This window comes from Alnus glutinosa, chromosome 12 (assembly GCF_958979055.1).
Source record: "Alnus glutinosa chromosome 12, dhAlnGlut1.1, whole genome shotgun sequence".
Taxonomy (NCBI): Eukaryota; Viridiplantae; Streptophyta; class Magnoliopsida; order Fagales; family Betulaceae; genus Alnus; species Alnus glutinosa.
Window position 1 is genome coordinate 6,527,521 of NC_084897.1, and position 19,929 is coordinate 6,547,449.

At 37.0% G+C, this 19,929-nt stretch overlaps 1 protein-coding gene and 1 pseudogene across 1 annotated transcript; one reads left to right on the forward strand and one right to left on the reverse strand.

The window, feature by feature from the left end:
* Nucleotides 1–3,864: 3,864 nt before the first annotated feature.
* Nucleotides 3,865–5,178, reverse strand: LOC133852526 (probable aspartic proteinase GIP1; annotated as a pseudogene).
* Nucleotides 5,179–14,529: 9,351 nt separating this feature from the next.
* On the forward strand, nucleotides 14,530–19,366 carry LOC133852527 (disease resistance protein RUN1-like). Its single transcript, XM_062289294.1, has 6 exons — nucleotides 14,530–14,555; nucleotides 16,050–17,151; nucleotides 17,895–18,170; nucleotides 18,286–18,670; nucleotides 18,831–19,207; nucleotides 19,310–19,366. Exons 1-6 carry the CDS (start codon nucleotides 14,530–14,532, stop codon nucleotides 19,364–19,366), a joined length of 2,223 nt encoding a protein of 740 aa, XP_062145278.1.
* Nucleotides 19,367–19,929: the final 563 nt, after the last annotated feature.

Genomic DNA, 19,929 nt, shown 5'->3' on the forward strand with positions numbered 1-19,929 from the left:
GCTTGCTATGTTTAGTACTCCCATGAAGTGGCTTCTCCGACTTTTTGAACATGTCATAGTACTTCTGAGTGTTCCTTTCAGCTGATTCTCCATTCCACCCAATTTCTTCACCTCCCTGAGCCACGACCTCAGGCTCACAATTTTCTTCTCTAACTTCGTGCATGCCGAATGCATCATGCAACAATTGAGTGCATGTCGCCACCCTGTTCTGTGCTTCCACTAGCCACATCTGCGGCTGAGCGATTCGAGTAAGAACCTACAACAGGACCCCGAACATGCTTCTCACCATGCCAAAACCATGTAGTGTATGTAGTCATTATTCCCTTACCCCCTGTCAAGTGGGCAAGTACGACATCGGGCGGGTGACGCTGGTTATTTCGACACAACTTACAAGGGCAGTGTATATTTTCATTGGGGATTCTACAGTTACTAACTGCGAAGTCAACAAACAATCTACACCCATCTCTATATTCCCTCGTACCCCTAGACTTTGTCATCCAAGTCTTGTCCATCTTCTTCTCTACGTACAATACAAAATAGTAACAAAATAAAGTAAACAACATATTTGGAAGGTCATTATTTTTTTCATCATTAATATTAAATATGATCAACTGCAGGCAGCTTTTAGATTTTAAATTATGATGGAAGATAATGGAAACTTTGGTCATCATCCAACCAAAGCGAGGAGGATTAGGTGGTAAACGTTTAGCTTCTATTTTATGACTACTTGGTAATTAACATGTTTAATTAATTTTCATATATTATAATTATATATATAGTAGGATCGATATATTTTTCCTTTGCTTTGACAAGCATGACCGTTTTAATTTCATCCAGCCCGGCCGTTTAGTTTCCCAATATCCCTACGTCACTACCTACCAGTTGATTAATTTCATGTGATCATAATCCTTGACATAGTTTTTAACCCATCCAAAAGCATGAAAACACTGGCTCCAAAGAGGGGCAACCACTCCAAAAGAAACCAAAAACACTCTCTGTGCCTCATTCTCAAACTATTTAGTGTGAATGAGAAATCCCTCTTTATTTAATTGAAATGTCTGTTTTTTCGTTAATAATAGTATAATACTAATATATATGTTGATTGAAAATCATGTGTCTAGAGATTAGATGAGCCAAAGTAGTAGAATCAATCTAGGGCTTTAACTAAATATATTCTCCTATATAATGTATATATAATTAAAGTAAAAATAAAAAAATTAAACAAACACCAAATAAACCGAAAGTGAAGGTAGATTTGCCATAAGCATATAAATTATATAGGAGAAATAACAAAAGAAGAAAAGCCCACGATTAGAAAAATCTATAACAGGTATAGATTTGCCATGAAAACATAAGATTCCAAATATTCTTATCCCCTCCCTCCAATTACTATTAATTATTCTATATTTCATTTAGCTATTAAATAAACGAGTTTAATTACTGAATCTCTAAATAAACACTAGCTAAACAAGTAATCACATACCATAAGCATATAAATGGCCATACTTACCCAATAAATACAAAATTAAAAGAAAAAGAATTAATAGCATAAAATTAAAGCAAGTTTTCTCCTTATTTGTTCATGAGAAACAAATATGTCATATGGGATCTCTCTAAGAAGAAACGGAGCACTGACCTTACGGATGGACGGCGTTGGAGGTCGGGGGCGGCCGGGGTTGCTGGTGTCCGGCGTCTGAGCCGGGCGGAGAGCTAAAGATGAGAGAGAGAGAGAGTGAGAGAGAGCTTGAGAGAGAGCTAGAGAGAGAGAGAGAGAGAGAGAGAGAGAGAGAGCTATAGAGAGAGAGAGAGAGAGAGAGAGAGAGAGAGAAGGAGATGCATACCGTGTGGTGGTCGGAGTTGAAGCGGCGGCCGGCGATAGAGAGACGGAGACACAGAGAGAGAGAGAGAGTAGAGAGAGAGAGGGACACAGGAGAGAGAGAGAGAGAGAGAGAGAGAGAGAGAGAGAGAGAGTACAGTGAGAGAGGGAAACAAAGGAGAGGGAAAGGGAAGAACCGCGCAGGCCATTAAATGTCCTGTTTTTTGTAGTGGGATCCAATTGGCGGCTGAAAGGTTCAAGGGGGAAGTAGGTGCTCATAAAGCACGACTTTTGGTAGGAAAAGAGAGTCCTTTGATTGGAAGGATTCCTACTAATAAGGGATTTTGTATTCCCACTAAAATTAGGGTTATTTATGTGTAGTTCAATATTTCTATATTAAAGATTGTAACTTTTATGTAAATGCTAAAACCGGTAATCGGCTCTACCAAACCGGTCTCCTGATTTACTAGTTATTAGTCGGCCGAATTTAAACCCCTATATGGTTGTATGTAACTGTATATGATTATACCTGGCTATAATGCACTGATTGTTTGACTACTTTGATTTTGAAGATTCAATGCTAAGTTGTGATTGGTTTTTGGTCACAAACCTTTGTGGTTATTAGATAATAATGGTTTTTTGGTCACGAACATGAATATGGTTGAATTTCTACCTTTACTGCTTTCTTATTTGGAATTTAATTATATTCAAGATTTAGTTTTTGAAACAAATTAAAATCTTTGGGTTCTCATGTCTAATTTTGTCTCTCTTCTCTTACCATTGGGCTATTGGTGATCCATTAGGATTGCTAGAAAGGTAAAAGTATTGTCACCAAAAGAATTGAAAGAGAACTGTCATATTTATCACTCAATTCAACAAGTAAATTAAATAATAGACATCAGCAGGTGAAAAGGACTTCTCTTGTTCATCACTCAATTCAATTTCCACTGCAACATCTTCTTTGGCACTAGAAAGAGTAGATTTCAAGTTTGGATGGTGACTTGTTTATTTGCAGCATCTTCTTGCAGCTTCCAATTCATCCTGCAATGACAAAAACATTTGGAGTATCTCCAACAGAGAATCACAAGGCTCAATTAATTGGTAATTCAAATAGAAAAGAAAATGTTTTTTTTTTTTTGGCAACTGAATAGGACCTGTGAAAAATGAAACAGCATCAAGAGAACAATAACCTCATCAAAGTGGGTTGGAGCTGACAATGCTTCCGGGATCTGTTTCATGTATTTAGTCTACTCATTGATCTCATCCATGGTCTTAGAATATATTAGGAAGATCTAAATCTCTCCAGTGGGGTTGAATTTCCTAATCAAGTGAACTCCATAGGAATAACTAGAAACAGTACCAATAATAATCATTTAAAGTTAAAAAGATAAATTCTATGTTGAAGCAGAAAGATTAACAGGGAAAGCGGACAAACGGTATGCTTCTTCTTCTTCTTCTTTTTCTTTTTATGAACGAAAGATCTTAGTATTTTATTGATCAAAGATCACAAGCATAAAGCTCTTACATAACAAATCATAAAGTTCTGAAAAATCATAGCTACATGCTATGAGATTACATAGTCATAAATACAAATAAAATTATTACAATAAAGTGTTATCTATGACTTTCAGCTTCCGCTAACCCATGTATAAAAATAGTTAAAGAGCAGATTTGCTCCGAACAAATTAGATCTAAGACAATGGTAGCCAAATATCCTAAAAAAATTTATTTAAACCGACCGTGAGAGATAACCCATCACACCAAATTATCCAGGCCGTGAGAAATAACCTCTCACACCTGACTAACATTCATCTCATAGATCGCCTATAAGGACACATCTAAAGAGAATAAAACTCTTATTCAAAACATAGTTATCCCACTAAATACCTTCTAATATTCTATACACATTAATTTGGACACTTCTAATAATTATTATATGCAACACCCATCCCTCTTATAGATTTCTCTTCTAAGAGACACATTGTAAGTAATTAACCGTTACATAAAACATAGAAAACAGGGGAAAAAATAAATAAATAAATAACGAAAAAAGGATTATTTGAGAATTTGATTGGAAGTAAAATTGAAGTTGGCACATGAGGTCCCTTGGGCCAAAATTGAGGAGCTAAATCCTAATCTCTTTGATTCGAGATCAACCCGAAGAAGATTATCCTCCATTTAATGCCCTCCGATCACCACCGACGTCCTAGAATTGGGCCCACCATCCACAAATCCCAAGCACCACACGTCCGCATCATCCCTCGAGATCCTAATCATTGAATTCAACCCGAAAATCCTCCAGAACATGTCATTGCTTTGCATCACGAGATCGACGGTCGGGATGGCCGGTCCCACTCGCGTACTAAAAACGTCCTTCGCTGGAAAGTACGCACCAAATGGCTCAACCGCGTTCGTTACGGTGAGGTTCAAAGCAGAGGCTTCGCTAACAAACAGCTCAGTAAAGGCTTTGAATATGGACATCTCCAATAAAGTGTACGGATGGACGGTGCTGATCTTGGTCCCACCGAACCCATTCTCATCTACGGTCAGGAGTGAGCCGTTGATCTGCACGGCCTTCCTGTTGACTTCTATTGAAGTCAAACCTATGAAATACTCATCGGACGGTTGTAGATAGAATGTTATCACGGATTCACGGTGCTCCCGACCGGGTTCAGAATCAACAGCGTGTAAATAAGCGATTTAGAGAGGTCAATTTTGGAAATTAAAGAATTAAAGTAGTAGGGCCCACTGGTGCCCAAGAACACCACGCCCAGATCCAAGCTCGTACCAGACAAGCACAGCGCAAAATAGTGGGGGGAAGAGAGGGCGGCACTAACCTGCGCCAAGAGTGAAAAGTGGGAGTGGCCCAGCGCGGCCAGGCCGGTGACCCCTTCGGCGAGGCCTTGGAGGAGGAAGGTACGCGAGTAGGAGAAGAGGAACTCAGGGACGAGACGGAGTGGGCCCAGAGTGGAGTCGTCGGTGGTGGGCAATGCGAGGGAGTCGATGATGCCGTTGGCAATGGTGGACTTGCGGGTAACGGGGTTCTCAGGGAAAAGAGCACAAGTGTCATTGGCGCAGGCGGGGGCGGGGGCGTCGTAGCAGTTGGAGCAGGAAAGTGAGTGGAGGGAAGCGCAGAGAGAGGCATTGCAGAGGATGTGGAGGTAAGTGGAGGAAGTGTAGTTTTGGTAACAGTCAAGCCAGGAGAAAGAAGCACCGAGGTCGAGGAGTAGTTTGGAGGGTTGGAGAGGGGTTTTGAGGTAAATTTGGACGGTGTATTGGCGGGTAGAATGGTCTTTCTGAATAGGAGCTACGAGGAGTGTTTGGAGTGAGAGAGGCAGAGAGGAAACAAATGGCAGAGACATTGTTAGGTTTTTGGATTCACAGAGAGAGAGAGAGAGACAGAGAGAGAGACAGAGTTTGGAGTTCAATTGGAGTGACAGCGGTGGATTTCAAGAGAAAGGGACTCCTTTCCCTTCGGTCCTTTTCGGCTTTTTCCATTCTTCCATTTTTAACTTAAGGGCTTTGATTGCTGTACTACAACAGCACAATACCAGCACAACACCCCCTTACATGTGTTGTAATAAAACTAGCATTTCCCTTAACTTAAAATAATACATCTCAAATTTCTTTTCGTTTTTTCTTTTTTCTTATTTTAACAGGAAAACCAATCTTCATTGGTATATAAAACGCTCAAAGGCAAATACAGTAAATAGAAGTACAAAACACTCTACACATTAAGCCAAAAAAAATTCTAATTTGGGTGCTGCCTACAAGTACCAAATATTAAAGGAACAAACATATGAGCCCCTCTTTAACAATAAAACGCCACAACAAAGGAAAGATGGCTGATCTAGCTATCAAGCCACTAAAAGTCGAATAATATCTGAAAATTTAACAGACAAACTTGCAAAAACATCACTAAAACACCGAAAAACCAAAATAGAAAACACTAAATCACAGATCCGGTGTCGGGGGAGACTGCCATCGCCGGAGACGGTGCGTGGTCTAGGAACCCCATTGCAGCAGGCGGCCGCCAGGAACCACTGGACACCACCGGTCATGACCTAGAAGACGGGAGCATGGCCCACACGCGCGGCTGCCCAAGGAGAAGATCTCTGGCGCGTGTTGGCCACGCCCTAGGCACTGAAGTCCAACAAGGCCGTGGCTTGACGTGGCAAAACCAGAGGAGGCCAACAAACACCATAGAGGGGCACGTGTAGTGTTGACTCCGACGGATAGACACAGATCTGGCTTCAAACAGTAGATGGAGAAAAATGAAAGCCCCGCCAGCTATCGCCTGTGACACGCCGGTGTCGCTTCCCGATGCCTTCCTGTCTGAAAAAACTGAATAGAAAACACAAACAATAACACGGTAGCCCTTGAAGGACTAGGAGAAGATCCAACTCCATTGTATCTATCCAGGGAGAAACAAAAACTCCATAGCCCAAAACGGACTAGGAGAAAACCAAAACAAGAAACCTATACCATCATGGGAAGAGGGAAGCATGGCGCCTCCCTCCTCCCCGAACACCGATCTCGCCCTCCTCTCTCTTTCTTTAAGCTCTCTCAAACCCTCACATCTCAAATTTCAATGGGTGGATTTTACTATAGAGATATCATACATTGCTATCTCAAGGTACAATTCTTTATTATCTTTGTTTACGTGGTAATTTTTATTTTTATCATTTATTTTAAAAAATTAAAAAAATAAATAAATAAACTCTAAAGCTAACTAGGGGGCCACCTTACCACCTGAGTAAGGTGGTCAAAAATTGTGTCTTAAGGTGACAAAATATCATATCTCTTTACGGTATACAGAAATAATGTTTAGTTTTTAATGGTTTATAAAAAATAAAAAATAAATAAAAAAATCATTATGCTAACGAATTCTCACCCTCCCAACAAGAGTAATATTGTAATGCTCACCGTGTTTTTTTTTTTAAAAAAAAAATAAATGAAAAAAGCTGTTGAATTCATTCTTGGGTTTGACCTTTGGTTAATAATTGCATGAAACTTCTCCTTTTCTCCGGACAGTCTTCTTCTTTCAGTGGTGGCGTTGCCGAAGGAGGGAGGCTCTTAGCATGAAGTGGCAAAGGTTGACAAATTTGTACATGAAGTGATATTTTTTAATATATCATATTAAAAAACATATTAAGGTACTATATGTGATACATATATAAAACTGAGGTACCATCTATGATACCATTTAAAAAACAATGGACCAAATTGGGACATGTATGAGGTAACCAAAATTATTGCACAAATGTACATTTGTTGACAAATTAGTGCATTTAAGGACATTTTGTAGACTAAAACATATTGAGGTACAATTGGTGATACGAATTAAAAACTTAGGTACCATCACCGACGACGAAAACGATCTTCTCCTGGTGTTGGCGATCGAGTCGTGCGTCCGAGTGGGGCCAAGTCGTTGTCTGCTGAGAAAAAAATACAAAGAAAGTGAGAAATTTTTTTGATGAAAATTGGGGAGACGTCGTCTGCTAGCTAGAGTTGAAAAAAATAAGAGAAAAAAAAGAAGAAAATCAGGAGAGACGAGAGATGGAGAGATGGAGAGATTTCTCAAAAAAAGGAAAAAAAAAATTAGGAAGATTGGTGACAGATCCGGCTTTTAAAAAGAAATGACAAAAAAAATTAAAAATTTGAAACAAACAGATAGGCGCGTGAGTCTTCCCCCCAAAACATGCAAATGGCAACGTGGTCATAAAGCATGTTGCTAAAATGTTAAATTTTAAAAATATTTTTTTAAAAAAAAATTAAAAAAAATTGAAAATATTTTAGCCATGTGTTTATGTGCCACGTGGCTAATTTGCGACGTGGCCAATAAACTACATGACTAAAATTTTAAATTTAAAAAAAAATTAAAAAAAAAATAAACTAATTTTTTTAATAAATTAAATTTTTTTGAATATTTTAGCCACGTGTCTATTATACACGTGGCTAATTGGAGACGTGTCTATTATACACGTGGCCATGTAGCAACGTGTATTAATTACACGTGGCTAGTTGGACACGTGTAATTAATACACGTTGCTACATGGCCACGTGTATAATAGACACGTCTCCAATTAGCCACGTGTACTAAATACACGTCTCCAATTGACTTTTTCATATTTTCTACTACATCTCGCCACGTGTTCATTATAACACGTGGCGAATTGGCCACGTGGCTACAGTAACAGCTACTGTAGCCACGTGGCTAATGTCTTCTTTTTTTGTAGTGGTGATACGTTTCAAAACTCTTAAGTACCTATTGTTGTAATATGACAAAAGTGATGTATCAAATGTAATACACAGGAATCCATTCAAACCATCAACTTCATACATAAAACTTACATACTTCCCGTACATATACAAACTCTATATCTCAAACAATAGTTCATTTCATAAGTGCAACGCAAACAATCAACAGCATGGTAAACCATGACAAGAACAATGCATACATTAAAAATTTATCTCTTGCCCTATAGTTGTCATTTTCCTTCTCTAGACACCTGATGATTTCCATTTGTTAATCATCCCCCTTCTGTGATTGCCTAACCCTTTCCATGCAACTGTCATTTTCATTCTCCAAATCTTTAATCCTTGCTACCAAGGTACCATTTTCATAATCCACTTCGTTAAGCTTCTTGGTAATCTCGTTTAAGACCTCCACACCCCTTGCACAAGTTGGCTTGTCCAGCCATTTGAAAACTTTGCATGCAGCTTTTGTCTGTATGTTGAAGTATAGCATTTAGTCAGCAAAAACTCACTCAAATTATCTATAATTCAAACAAAATGCTTACTCTTGAGTTGTAAGTGGCGCAACCCCAAAATCTTTTTCCATGGTTTTTCGTAGTCCACGAGGTCTTCAATGGTGCGGGTAAATCGTAGAAACAGAAATAGGATATGTCAACACGACCCACCGAGGACGATCCAGATGATGACTTCAAGAAACGAAGAACTCAAAACACATATCAAACAAAAAATTGTCTAAATCTTCAAACAAAGCATTTTTTTTAAAAAAAAAAAAAGAAAAAGAAAAAAAAAGAAGAAGAAGTTTAAAAAAAATTAAAAATTAAAAATTTTTTGGGCCAAAGAACCGACCTTCTCTACACTACGGGAAACTTCCTTCCCTTTGGGTGCGACAAGAAGCCATCTTGTCCTGAAGAGTAGTCTTCTCAACAGGGAGCTAAAAATCGGCTAATCTGCTGCAGATTCCAGAGACGGTTATGTTTGAGCTAGGCAAGTCATCCAACTTCGATTCACCTCCAGGAGACTTTATTGAGTGTTGTAGCTGTTTTAAAGTTGAGGAAATGGCTATCTTTGCTGTCCTTGCAAGAAGAATTTGGTTTAGAAGAAATGCAATGTTGTTTGAAGGTAAAAGTGAACATCCAAACCAGATTTACCGAGAAGTGGTGATAGCGGCTACTGATTTTGTTAACAGTAATAGTGGTGAAGAATCTGCGGATGAACCAGTGAGACGTGAAGTATCTATTCCGGGCTCTTGAACTCATCCACCTTCAGGTATTGTTAAAATTAATTTTGATGCCGCAGTAGATCATAAGAAAGGAATGGTGGGGATTGGTGTGGTGGCAAGGGACTCCATGGGCTTCTTATTGGGTGCTAAACGTTTTTCTATTCATATATTCACTGATCCTCATACAGCAGAAATGATGGCAGCAACATATGCAGTAACTTTTAGTAAGGATGTAGGTTTTTTTTGAAATCATTTTTGAAGGAGATGCACTGAATGTTATTAAGAAGGTGAATTCTAATCCACCTTTTCTTTCGAGCGTTGGTCATTTGGTTGAAGGCATTCAAAATGACGTGGGTTTTTTCAGAACATATTCTTTTGTCCATGTAGCTAGAGGTCTAAATGAAGCTGCTCATATTCTGGCTAAGACTGCGATTACTAATGTTGTTGAAGATATTTGGTTAGAAGAAATTCCTCCTTTTATTTTGGAGATTATTACTAGGGACCTTCAAGTCCTTAGACCCTAATTTTGTTGTAATGTTGGGATCAGTTTTTTATTCTATCTATGAAGAAGTATAGCTTTATGTTAAAAAAAAAAAAAAAATCTCACTTCTTATTACTATTCAAACAAAAATTTCACAACACAACCATTTACCAAACACCCCAACATCACCAAGGTTAAAAGCATTTTAATGGTTTGTAAAAGGAATTAACGACCCAGTGGTTAAAATCGTAAACTGAATTTTTTTCATTAAACTAAAGATCCTGTTTTAAATCTCAAATGGTAAAAAGCATTTAAAACAATAGTAAACAATGGTTACGTAATAAAGAATGTTTGTAACTAAATTTTTTCATAAAAACTATTGATCAAGTCAATGTCAAACAATAAAAACTTTTAAAGCAATTCAAGATTGTTTGTAACATTACAACAATCATCTCCTGTAAAAAAACTTGGACGGTCAAGATTTAAGAACAGCAATTTTACACTAACAAAAGCAAGTTAATTTATTGGCTAGACCTTTCGCTTCTGGCTTCGGATGGAACCATGCATTGAAGGAAAACATGGAGGTCTGAGGTCTCACTGATGATGTTTCATTTTTTGTTTGGTGTTTTGTCTTGGTAAGAGAGAGAGAGAGAGAGAGAGAGAGAGAGAGAGCAAGAGAAGTATAATGTGTGTCAGTGTGTGACTAGGTGGCGAAGACAGGGCGTAGGAGTTACCATAACGAGTTTGCATTGGGTGAGGAGGCCCCCAATACTTCTACACCCACTTGTCTAATTGTTTTTCCCTCCTTGCACTGCAACAACACCAGTCTAGTGAGCAGTGAAGATTATTACCATGTCTTATTGTATTTTATTTTAAAAAAAAGATGGGTGTTTGGGGTGCCATTATTTTCCAACCGCAACCCGATCTTCCCGACACCTTTCTGGTCACGTCCGTTTGCAACGCCGTGATGACCAATTTTATAGCCCAACTCGGCGAGTTCCAGTTCGCAATCATCAGCTCGCTAATCTTGACCGGGCTCAAGCTTGCCCTGCTCTTGAAAATATCTTCCACCTAAGAAAAAAAACTTGTGATCCTTGAGCCCCAGGTAGCTATTGGCTAACATTTTGAATGCCAAAAAATCACAGAGAGGAAAATGGATATGAACATCGACAAACAAGCTTACGGTCGTTGATTTCTCCATTAGAAACAGATCGAGGTCTTCCACAACGATGATAGACTTGCTCATCGTTTGTAACAAAATAAAATTCAGAGTGGAATCGTTCATAATCTTCAAAAGATCAATATCATAGACATCGAAGGATAGGAAATTAGCCATGTCCGTGTTTGAAGAGGCGGGGACGAGTTCACCGAACTACATTAGTGCATCGTGCCCAACGACGATGTTGGAAAGAAGAAATACGTCCTTCAGTCGATTGCAATATTTTTTTAAAAAAATAAAAAAATAAAATTTTAGTTTTTTTTAGTTTTAATTTTTTTCTATTTTTTTCATTAATATTTTAAAAAAAATTAAATTTTTTTAAAAAACATTAAATTTTTTTATTTTTTATTTTAAATTTAATTGAAAAATGACAGGTGGTAGGGGTATTATGGGCATATTTCGTAAAAAATTGGCATTTTTCAAAGGTTTTGGTAGTTTGGGGGGCCAGAGCCCAAGGCTTGGTAGTTCGGGGGGCTATCCGGAGAATGACTGGTAGTTTAGAGGGTTAAATTATATTTTTCTCATATATATATATATTTTGTAGAAAGATGGATTCAAATTTAAGGATAATACAGAAAGTAAAATATTTAAGTGATTTTATTTTTTCAAAACTCTCATATATTTGAGAAAAAAAAAAAATTATTCATGAGTAATTATTTTTAGGGATAAATGAAAAATCAGTCTCCATGGTTGGCCTAAATTACAAATCGCTCATTACGGTATAAAAAATAATTTAATAACCTTCAGGGTAGGCGAAAATAACAATTTAGTCTCTACAGTCAAATTCCGTGAAAATGCTTAACGGATTCCGTTAGTGTGTCACGTTAGGACCAATAAAATGATGACACGTGTCACTCTTAATAAAAAATATATAAATATATTAAATATATAAATATATAAAACTTAAAATGCCGTGGACATACGTAGTTACTTTTTCACCGTGAAACACCTCGGTACTTTACCGATTAGCAGATTTGGAGGATTATCGAGTTGAACTTTTCGCTAGGATGAACATGACAAGTGAATGACTCATATAGTCAAGTTTGAGTAGAAAGGTTGGCAGTTGTTTATACTATAGTTATAATTTTTGTAAGCTTTGTGTTTGTATCAATGCTAGTTAATACTGTATTTGGAGTTATTTAATTTTGTCTCAGATCATTCTTTTTTGCTTTCCACTATATTTTACTCTAATAGCTAGTGTTAAGTGTAATAAATCTAGCTAGTTACAAGTTAATTAGTCTGGGGTATTACGAGTAACACTACAAGTTAATTATTTTAATTAATTAATTTTGGGAGTGTTATACGCACCCTCACGCACTGACGATGTACCCCGACTATCTTTCACGCGTTACACGAGCTTGTCGGACCTCGAGTTACAGGATTCGATAACTGGTCCAAGTGGGCCATGTTATTTGGTCCATTGTTGGCCTATTCTTCGACCCACGTCGCCCCAATTTTCTACCCAACCCATTTATCCGGCCACTCCTACGGTCATCACTAGCCACCTTACGATCGTCATCTACAACCACTATCCGACGGCAACATCCGATTGTCATCTCCATTCTCCACAATCTTTTGGCCACTGTATCTAGGCTTGGCAATTTTTGACACGACCCGCTAACCCAACACTAACATGACACGAAAAAACCGGGTTTGGGTTTGTTATTATTGGGTTTGGATCCAATTATGACCCGATTATAATCGTGTTTGCCGGGTCAACCCGCCAACACGATTATAACCCTTTTTTTTATTAAAAAAAATGGAAAATTCGAGAAAGAAAGAACGTTGGGCTGAAAGCCTGAACCCTAGGATTCCAATAAAAAACTCCACCTAAACACTTGGCCTAGAGCTGGGATTCCACCTGAACCCCGAGGGTCCGCCAGTGGAGTTAGGGCTCGCGAACTCTGCCGCCTGAAGCCCCTCCTAGCCGTAGATGTCGTAGATCTGACGCTTCTGAGGGTCGCTGAGCACGTCGTAGGCCGAGATCTGCTTAAACTTGGCCTCTGCCTCCCTCTTGCTCGCCGGGTTCTTGTCAGGATACTACTTTTGCGCCAGCCTCTTGTATGCCTTCTTCAAGTCCTCCTCGCTCTCGTTCCGATTCACCTTCAGTATGTTGTAGTAGGTCACTCCCATCTCTAATTTTCTCCCTTTAATTCTCTCGAACTCTCACAAATCTGCGAGACTGCGAGTGTTCTGATTGTTCACAATTCGGTGGCTTTAGCGGTTCCGTTCAGTCGGTAAGCCCTTCAGGCTTCAGTCGGTCAGCCCTTCACAAATTGGTAATCGTGTTTATCGGGTAGTGTTCGGGTCACAGGCTCCAACCTTATTAATAATCGAGTCAGGTTCGTGTTGGACTCGTTTGCGTAATCGGGTCTGTCGGGTTGACACGAACTCGACCCGTGAACCCAAATTGCCAAGCCTGACCATATCATTCGCCACCTTCGACCGCTGTGTACGGCGTCCCTCCACCATCTGTCTCCAGCATTGGATCTACTTAACCCTGTTTCACATAAGAAAAAATATCATTTCGTGTTCCATCAGATTTTTGCCCCATTTGGGTTCATGTTCAGCTTTTGGTTCTTGCTATACACGATTCTAACTTGTTTCATCAACGCATCTTACTGCCATCGATAGATTTGAAGATCGAGCTCACGCTTTGGCATTAGTCTTTGTCACAACAGATTGACTTCAGCAAAAAATAAAAAGGAAAAATGGGAGAAAAAAAAATTCTCTATGAAGAAAAAAGGTTAATTCTTTTTCTTTCCAATTTAAAGCTTCTACCATGAGTTTGAGAGGGATGTTAAAATATGATGATTTTCCTTATTAGGTTTGATTTATTTTCCATATTAAAATATTTACCATTTAGGTTTTATCGTAATAAAATATTCCTAGAGATTTGATTATTATTTTTGTATTCTCTCTACCAACCTCAGTTTTTCTATAAATAGAGGCAATTTGTATCATAACCACATGAAGTAATAAGAGCACAATATAGCCCTTAAGATAATATCAGTGGTGGAGAAATGCCTTTAAGGCCAAACCACTATAAATTCTACTGTCTCATTTTCCTCTCTTACTTCCGCTACTTTTCTCTCATTTTGTATTTCATTACAATTTTCTACGCTTCAACGATGATGGCGGAAGAAGAATTGATGGAGGTGCGAATTAGGATCTTCAAAAATTTCTAATAAATTGTAGATACTCAAATTACTTAATTTTGGCCGTTTCTATACATCAAAACGCTTGAAAAATGCCATCTATTAAAAATGTGACGTATTACAGTTGATAATTTGGTATATTTTCATCAGGTTCTTTCTCTCTATGTTATAAAAAAGTTGAGCTAAAATTTGTCTTTTAATTTTATGAAGAAGAAACATCTCTGCAAAGTGAAGAAGAAGTCTTTTGGGAGGAAAATTATTTTTAGCTGCTTCGATAACATATTTTTCAAATGTTTCGATGCCTAAAAACTATTAAAATTACCTAATTTGAAATCTGCAATCTTTTAAAAATTGTAGAGGATCATGCTACGATGCAAAATGGCAAAGAAAATGAAATCCACAAGGTGAGTCAACTCCCAAGTCTTGGTTGACACCCATAATTATGAGTGAAAATTATTGATCTAGTTTGAACAACAGAAAATAAACCATGACTTTATTTTTGAATTAAAATTACCGACAATATAAGAGAATTGTCTTGGGGTGTTTGGCAAGCATTTATATTGTGAAATTTTTATTTTGAGTAGTAGTAAGAAGTGATTGATGTGATATAAAGTAAAAAAAAGTTTTAAATTGTTTTATAGAAAAGTGAAAAAGTTGTCTTATAGTGAGTTTTTTTCTTTGAATAGTAATAAAAAAAAGTATTGATGTGATATAAAAATTTTTTAAAAAAAAAAAAAGAAAAAGAAAAAAAAGAAAGTTAGAATGTTTTGAATTTAACTTTTTTTTTAAAAAAAAAATGAAAAAAAAATAAAGAAGAGATGAGATGCTTGACTCATTTTCAGAGAGAGCCATTATTGCCTTTAGACTTTTAGATATGAGTGTCCAATCACATGAATGACTTATGACTTTCTTATCATAAAGGATTTTTGTCTGCTTTGAAAAAAATGCAAGAAAGGCATTGAAGCTTGCTTTCTCTAATGTCCGAACACGGGTAATAAAGTTAAGACTTTCTTATCATAAAGGAATTGAAATTGTTGAGAAAATACTTACCCAAAAAATAAAAAATAAAAATTCTCTATCTGACAACCACGGGCTGAAGCTTGCTCCACATGCGCCTGCTAGTAGATCTTATTCACGGTCGCGTTTCACCCACACGCCGACGCGTGTAGATCAAAGAACCGCGTGTGACGACTTTTTCGCCTTCCCCCACTGTCATCGGCCTCCAGTGGAGCTTTTAGCACATTTCGCAGGTCACCTTACTCCTACCGTCGGCGCGTGGTCTTCACGTGCCAACGAGCGACCGGCGAACCGCCGGCCAGTGTTGTTCTTTATTTTCTGTCTTGCTTTTTTTTTTTTTTTTTTTTTTTTTTTGAAATATTTAGGTTATCCTTCGCAGCCTGCCTAATAGATTTTAGATCATAACTTTACTTTTGTGGCTATTTTAACTCAAATCTGCCATCTCTTATATCCATTAGTGGAGCTCATATGTAAAGAGAGGCTTTTAATGTTGTCCATGCTTTAAGCTTATGCAGCTGCTCCCAAGTCAAGACTCAATCTCTGACTTTGTTTTTAGGGTGTCTTTGTACCCCTAATCACTACCACTAGCCCTTTAGGTCTCTTATGATCATGATCTATCACACAATAGAAACTTTACAACTAATTAACCAATCAATACTCACATATTTGTTATAGATTCACGCAATTATAACATAATTTTATGGTATAAAAAATTATTTTCTTCTAACTTTGCTCTCGTAGTATTGTAAATGCTAATGAGTTAAGGATAATGGCCAAAACTAAGGTGTTCTAAATTTTTATACATTCGTGTATATGAAACTTATATTTCAATTCTCCCTTGTATAATGTGACTCTACCTAACCTCTTAAAATTATTTTTAGGCATGAAGCCAAGTTTATCAAGAAAATTGTTGAAGATATCTCAAGAGAATTGAGTATCACACACTTGTTTATAGCACTCTACCCAATTGGAGTAGATTCTCGGGTGCAAGACATAAATTTTTGGTTAAATGTTGGAGCTGATGATATTCGCATGATAAGAATTTTGGGAATGGGCGGAATTGGGAAAACAACCATTGCTAAAGCCATTTATAACCAAATTTTTAATGGATTTGAAGGAAAAAGTTTTCTTGCAAATGTTAGGGAAACTTCCATGGAACCTAGGGGTCAGTTTCATCTCCAAGAGCAACTTCTTTCTGACATCTTGAAGACAAGTGAGATAAAGATAAGTAATGTTGATAGAGGAATCAGTATGATAAAAGAAAGACTTTGTAATAAAGCAATACTTTTGATACTTGATGATGTAGACCAAATAAACCAATTGAATGCCATAGCTAGAAGGCGTAACTGGTTTGATTCAGGAAGTATAATTATTATAACAACCAGAGATGAGCATTTGCTAAAAGAGCTAGAAGTGGATAGCGTATATACAGTTACATCAATGAATGAGAGTGAAACTCTTGAGCTTTTTAGTTGGCATGCCTTTAGGAATTGTTTTCCTACTGAAGATTATATTGACTTGTCAAGAAGTGTTGTTGCTTACTATGGAGGATTGCCACTAGCTCTTGAAGTTTTGGGCTCATTCCTTTTCTCTAGGAGCATGCCAGAATGGAAAAGTGCATTAGATAAATTAAAAAGGATTCCTCATGAGCAAATTCAAAAAAAACTTAGAATAAGCTTCAATGGACTATGCGACAACACTGAAAGGGATATATTCCTTAACATATCATGTTTCTTCATCGGAATGGACAAAGACTATGTTGTAAAAATACTAGATGGTTGCGGTTTTTTTGCAGAGATTGGAATTAGCGTCCTTTTTCAGCGATGTCTTCTTAAAGTTAATGGGACAAACAAGTTTACGATGCATAATTTGCTTCGAGACACGGGAAGAGAAATTGTTCATGAAAAAGACCCAAACGAACCGGGAAAATGGAGTAGATTATGGCTACATGCGGATGCATTTGATATATTGACAAGGCACCAGGTATTTAATAAGAACTTTCTCAATTAATGAAAAAATTGAAGGAAAAACGTATAGGGCATTTTGTTTTCTAATACATGTGCTTTATATTTAGGAAGAAAATGCATACTAATTCACATTGATCACTTGTAATCCCTATGTTTCATATCTAAAAATAGGAACACTTGTTTTCTTTGCTAACATTATTTTTCTGTTTTTGTAATTGCAAACATGATTACATTATATTAATCAAGTCCATATAAATGAAATAATTAACAAGAAAGCATTTTGGTTGGTCAAAATTGTTAAAACCACCCCTTATCCCAAAATCATAAGTTTATGAGAAATATTAAATTTAATTATTTAGTTAATATTTTAACACGTCAATAAGTGAGACTCAATACATGTAATATTCAATTGAAATGAGAGGTGAATTACGGAGATAGAGTTTAAACTCAAGCCCTTTGCTCCGATACCATATTTAATAATCAATTGCCCCAAAATCTTAATACCATTTAAATCATCAATTGCCCTAAACTTCTGGGATAATGAGTGATTTAACACAAATTTTGGTGAGAGAAAAAAGAAAAGATTTTTCATGTTATGGTATGAGGTTTCAAACTATTGGTCACGTAGTACATCTAATACGACACACATTGCAAGCATGTTTATTTAATTTTTCTTTTATTGCTCAAAAAAGTTTGGACTAATCACTTGTCTCATGAAGTTCTTGTTTTTTTTCTCACGCAGTTCTTGTTTTTTTCCAGGGAACAAAAGGAGTTGAAGGACTTACTTTAAAATTTCTAGGTTTAAGTAAGGTGAATTTAAATTCAAGAGCATTTATAAAGATGCAGAGATTGAGATTACTCAAACTTGATCACATACAACTCACTGGAAATAATAAACATATTTCCAAAGAATTAAGGTGGCTCCGCTGGCATGGATTCCCTCTAAAGTTTTTGCCAAATGACTTTTATCTAAGAAACCTAGTTGTGATTGACTTGCAATATAGTAATCTCATACGAGTTTGGGAAGTTCCCAAGGTATGATGAAAATTTAACATTTTAATCAATGAATTTTTTGATGTTCTAGGCTATAATATTGTTCTTTCAATTCCTTCCTTTTTCATTGTTCATTAATTTCTCATATTGTTAGTAGTTGTTTGAGAAGATGAAAATTCTAAATCTCAGTCACTCACATTATCTGAGCCAGACCCCTGACTTCTCAAGACTCCCCAATCTTGAGCAATTAATGCTTGAAGATTGTACAAGTTTGTTTGAGGTTCACTACTCCATTGGAGATCTTAGAAATCTTGTTTTGGTAGATTTTAAAGATTGTAAATGCCTTGAAAATCTGCCAAAAAGTTTCTATAAGTTGAAGTCTCTGAAAACTCTCATTCTTTCTGGGTGTTCTAAAATTAATAGTTTGGATGACGACTTGGGGGGGATGGAATCATTGACAACTCTCCGTGCAGACAAAACTGCTATAAGACAAGTGCCTTTTACCATAGTGCAACTAAAGAACCTCAAATATTTATCTCTATGTGGGTTTAAAAGATCATCGTCTAAGTCATTTCCTTCACTCTTTTGGTCCTGGATATCACCAAGGAAAAGTCTCAAGACAAACAATCTATTGCCTATTGCATGTGCTACAAGGCTTGAACTCACTAACACACTTATGTCTCTTGGAATGCAATTTATCAGATGACGCAATTCCCATAGATTTGTGGAGTTTATCTTCTCTTCAAATTTTAGATTTAAGACGCAATAGTTTTGAAAGCCTATCGTCAAGCCTAGGTAGTCTTTCAAAGCTTCAAGATCTTAGATTGGATAGTTGCAGAAAGCTTAAATCAATTCCAAATTTAACGGCAAGTTTGATTTTTCTAGATGCAAGAAAATGCACAATGCTCGATAGAATGCCGAATCTATCAAACCTCTCAAATATGCTTGGTTTGTACCTTACTGACTGTTGCAAATTAGTTGAAGTTCCAGGTCTGGATAAGAGGCCGAATCCCATTGTATATGCTGACATGGGGGGCTGTAGAAATCTGACATATACTTTTAAGCAAAGCTTGCTACAGGTACATGTTTCTCTTTCTCTTAATTTAATCAAAACGGTGACAGAATTAGGGTTTGAACTCAGAACCTCTAATATCCTCCTCATTTCTTATCTTATGTAATAGGAATGGGCTTTATGTGGAATTGGTAGTATGTATGGCATTTTCCTCCCTGGCAATTAAATTCCTGATTGGTTCACATATAAGGGTGAAAGACCCTCGGTACGTTTTGAAGTACGTAATGTTGATATGATACTAAAAGGGTTTGCTCTATGTGTTGTGTATTCATCACGTGCCCTGGTATTATCTTTTTATAGTAGTAGCACGTCAGTTATTAACCATACTAAGAATACTATTAAGGCCTTTGTGGAACCACCAATATTTGGCCCCATCCCCCGTGGAGATCATCTATGGATATGCAATGTTCTTACCAATGATTTTGAGGATGGTGACGAAGTAGAGGTTGTTGCAGATTGGGGACCTAAAACCATTGTTAAGAAGATAGGGGTATGTCATAAGGATGCCACTGTTGTTAGTGATAATGAGGATGCCAATAACAACAGAGAGATCGTAGGCTCCTCTAACAGAAAAAAGGGATCTAAAATTAAAATAAATGATTCACAAATTTTGCCGAAAATTCTTACTACAGAGGAAAGTGAGTATTATTTTTTTTAATTCTTTTATTGATGAGATATCAAAAGTTTCATTTTGATTAGTTATAAGATATATGTAATCTTGTCTCCCAC

Excerpts from the sequence above, each read along its gene's own strand:
- LOC133852527 (XM_062289294.1), top strand. The coding sequence starts at position 14,530 with ATGGCAAAGAAAATGAAATCCACAAG. Across the intron at positions 14,556-16,049 it reads AAGAAAATGAAATCCACAAG|GCATGAAGCCAAGTTTATCA; the intron begins GTGAGTCAACTC and ends AATTATTTTTAG. Across the intron at positions 19,208-19,309 it reads TTAAGCAAAGCTTGCTACAG|GAATGGGCTTTATGTGGAAT; the intron begins GTACATGTTTCT and ends CTTATGTAATAG.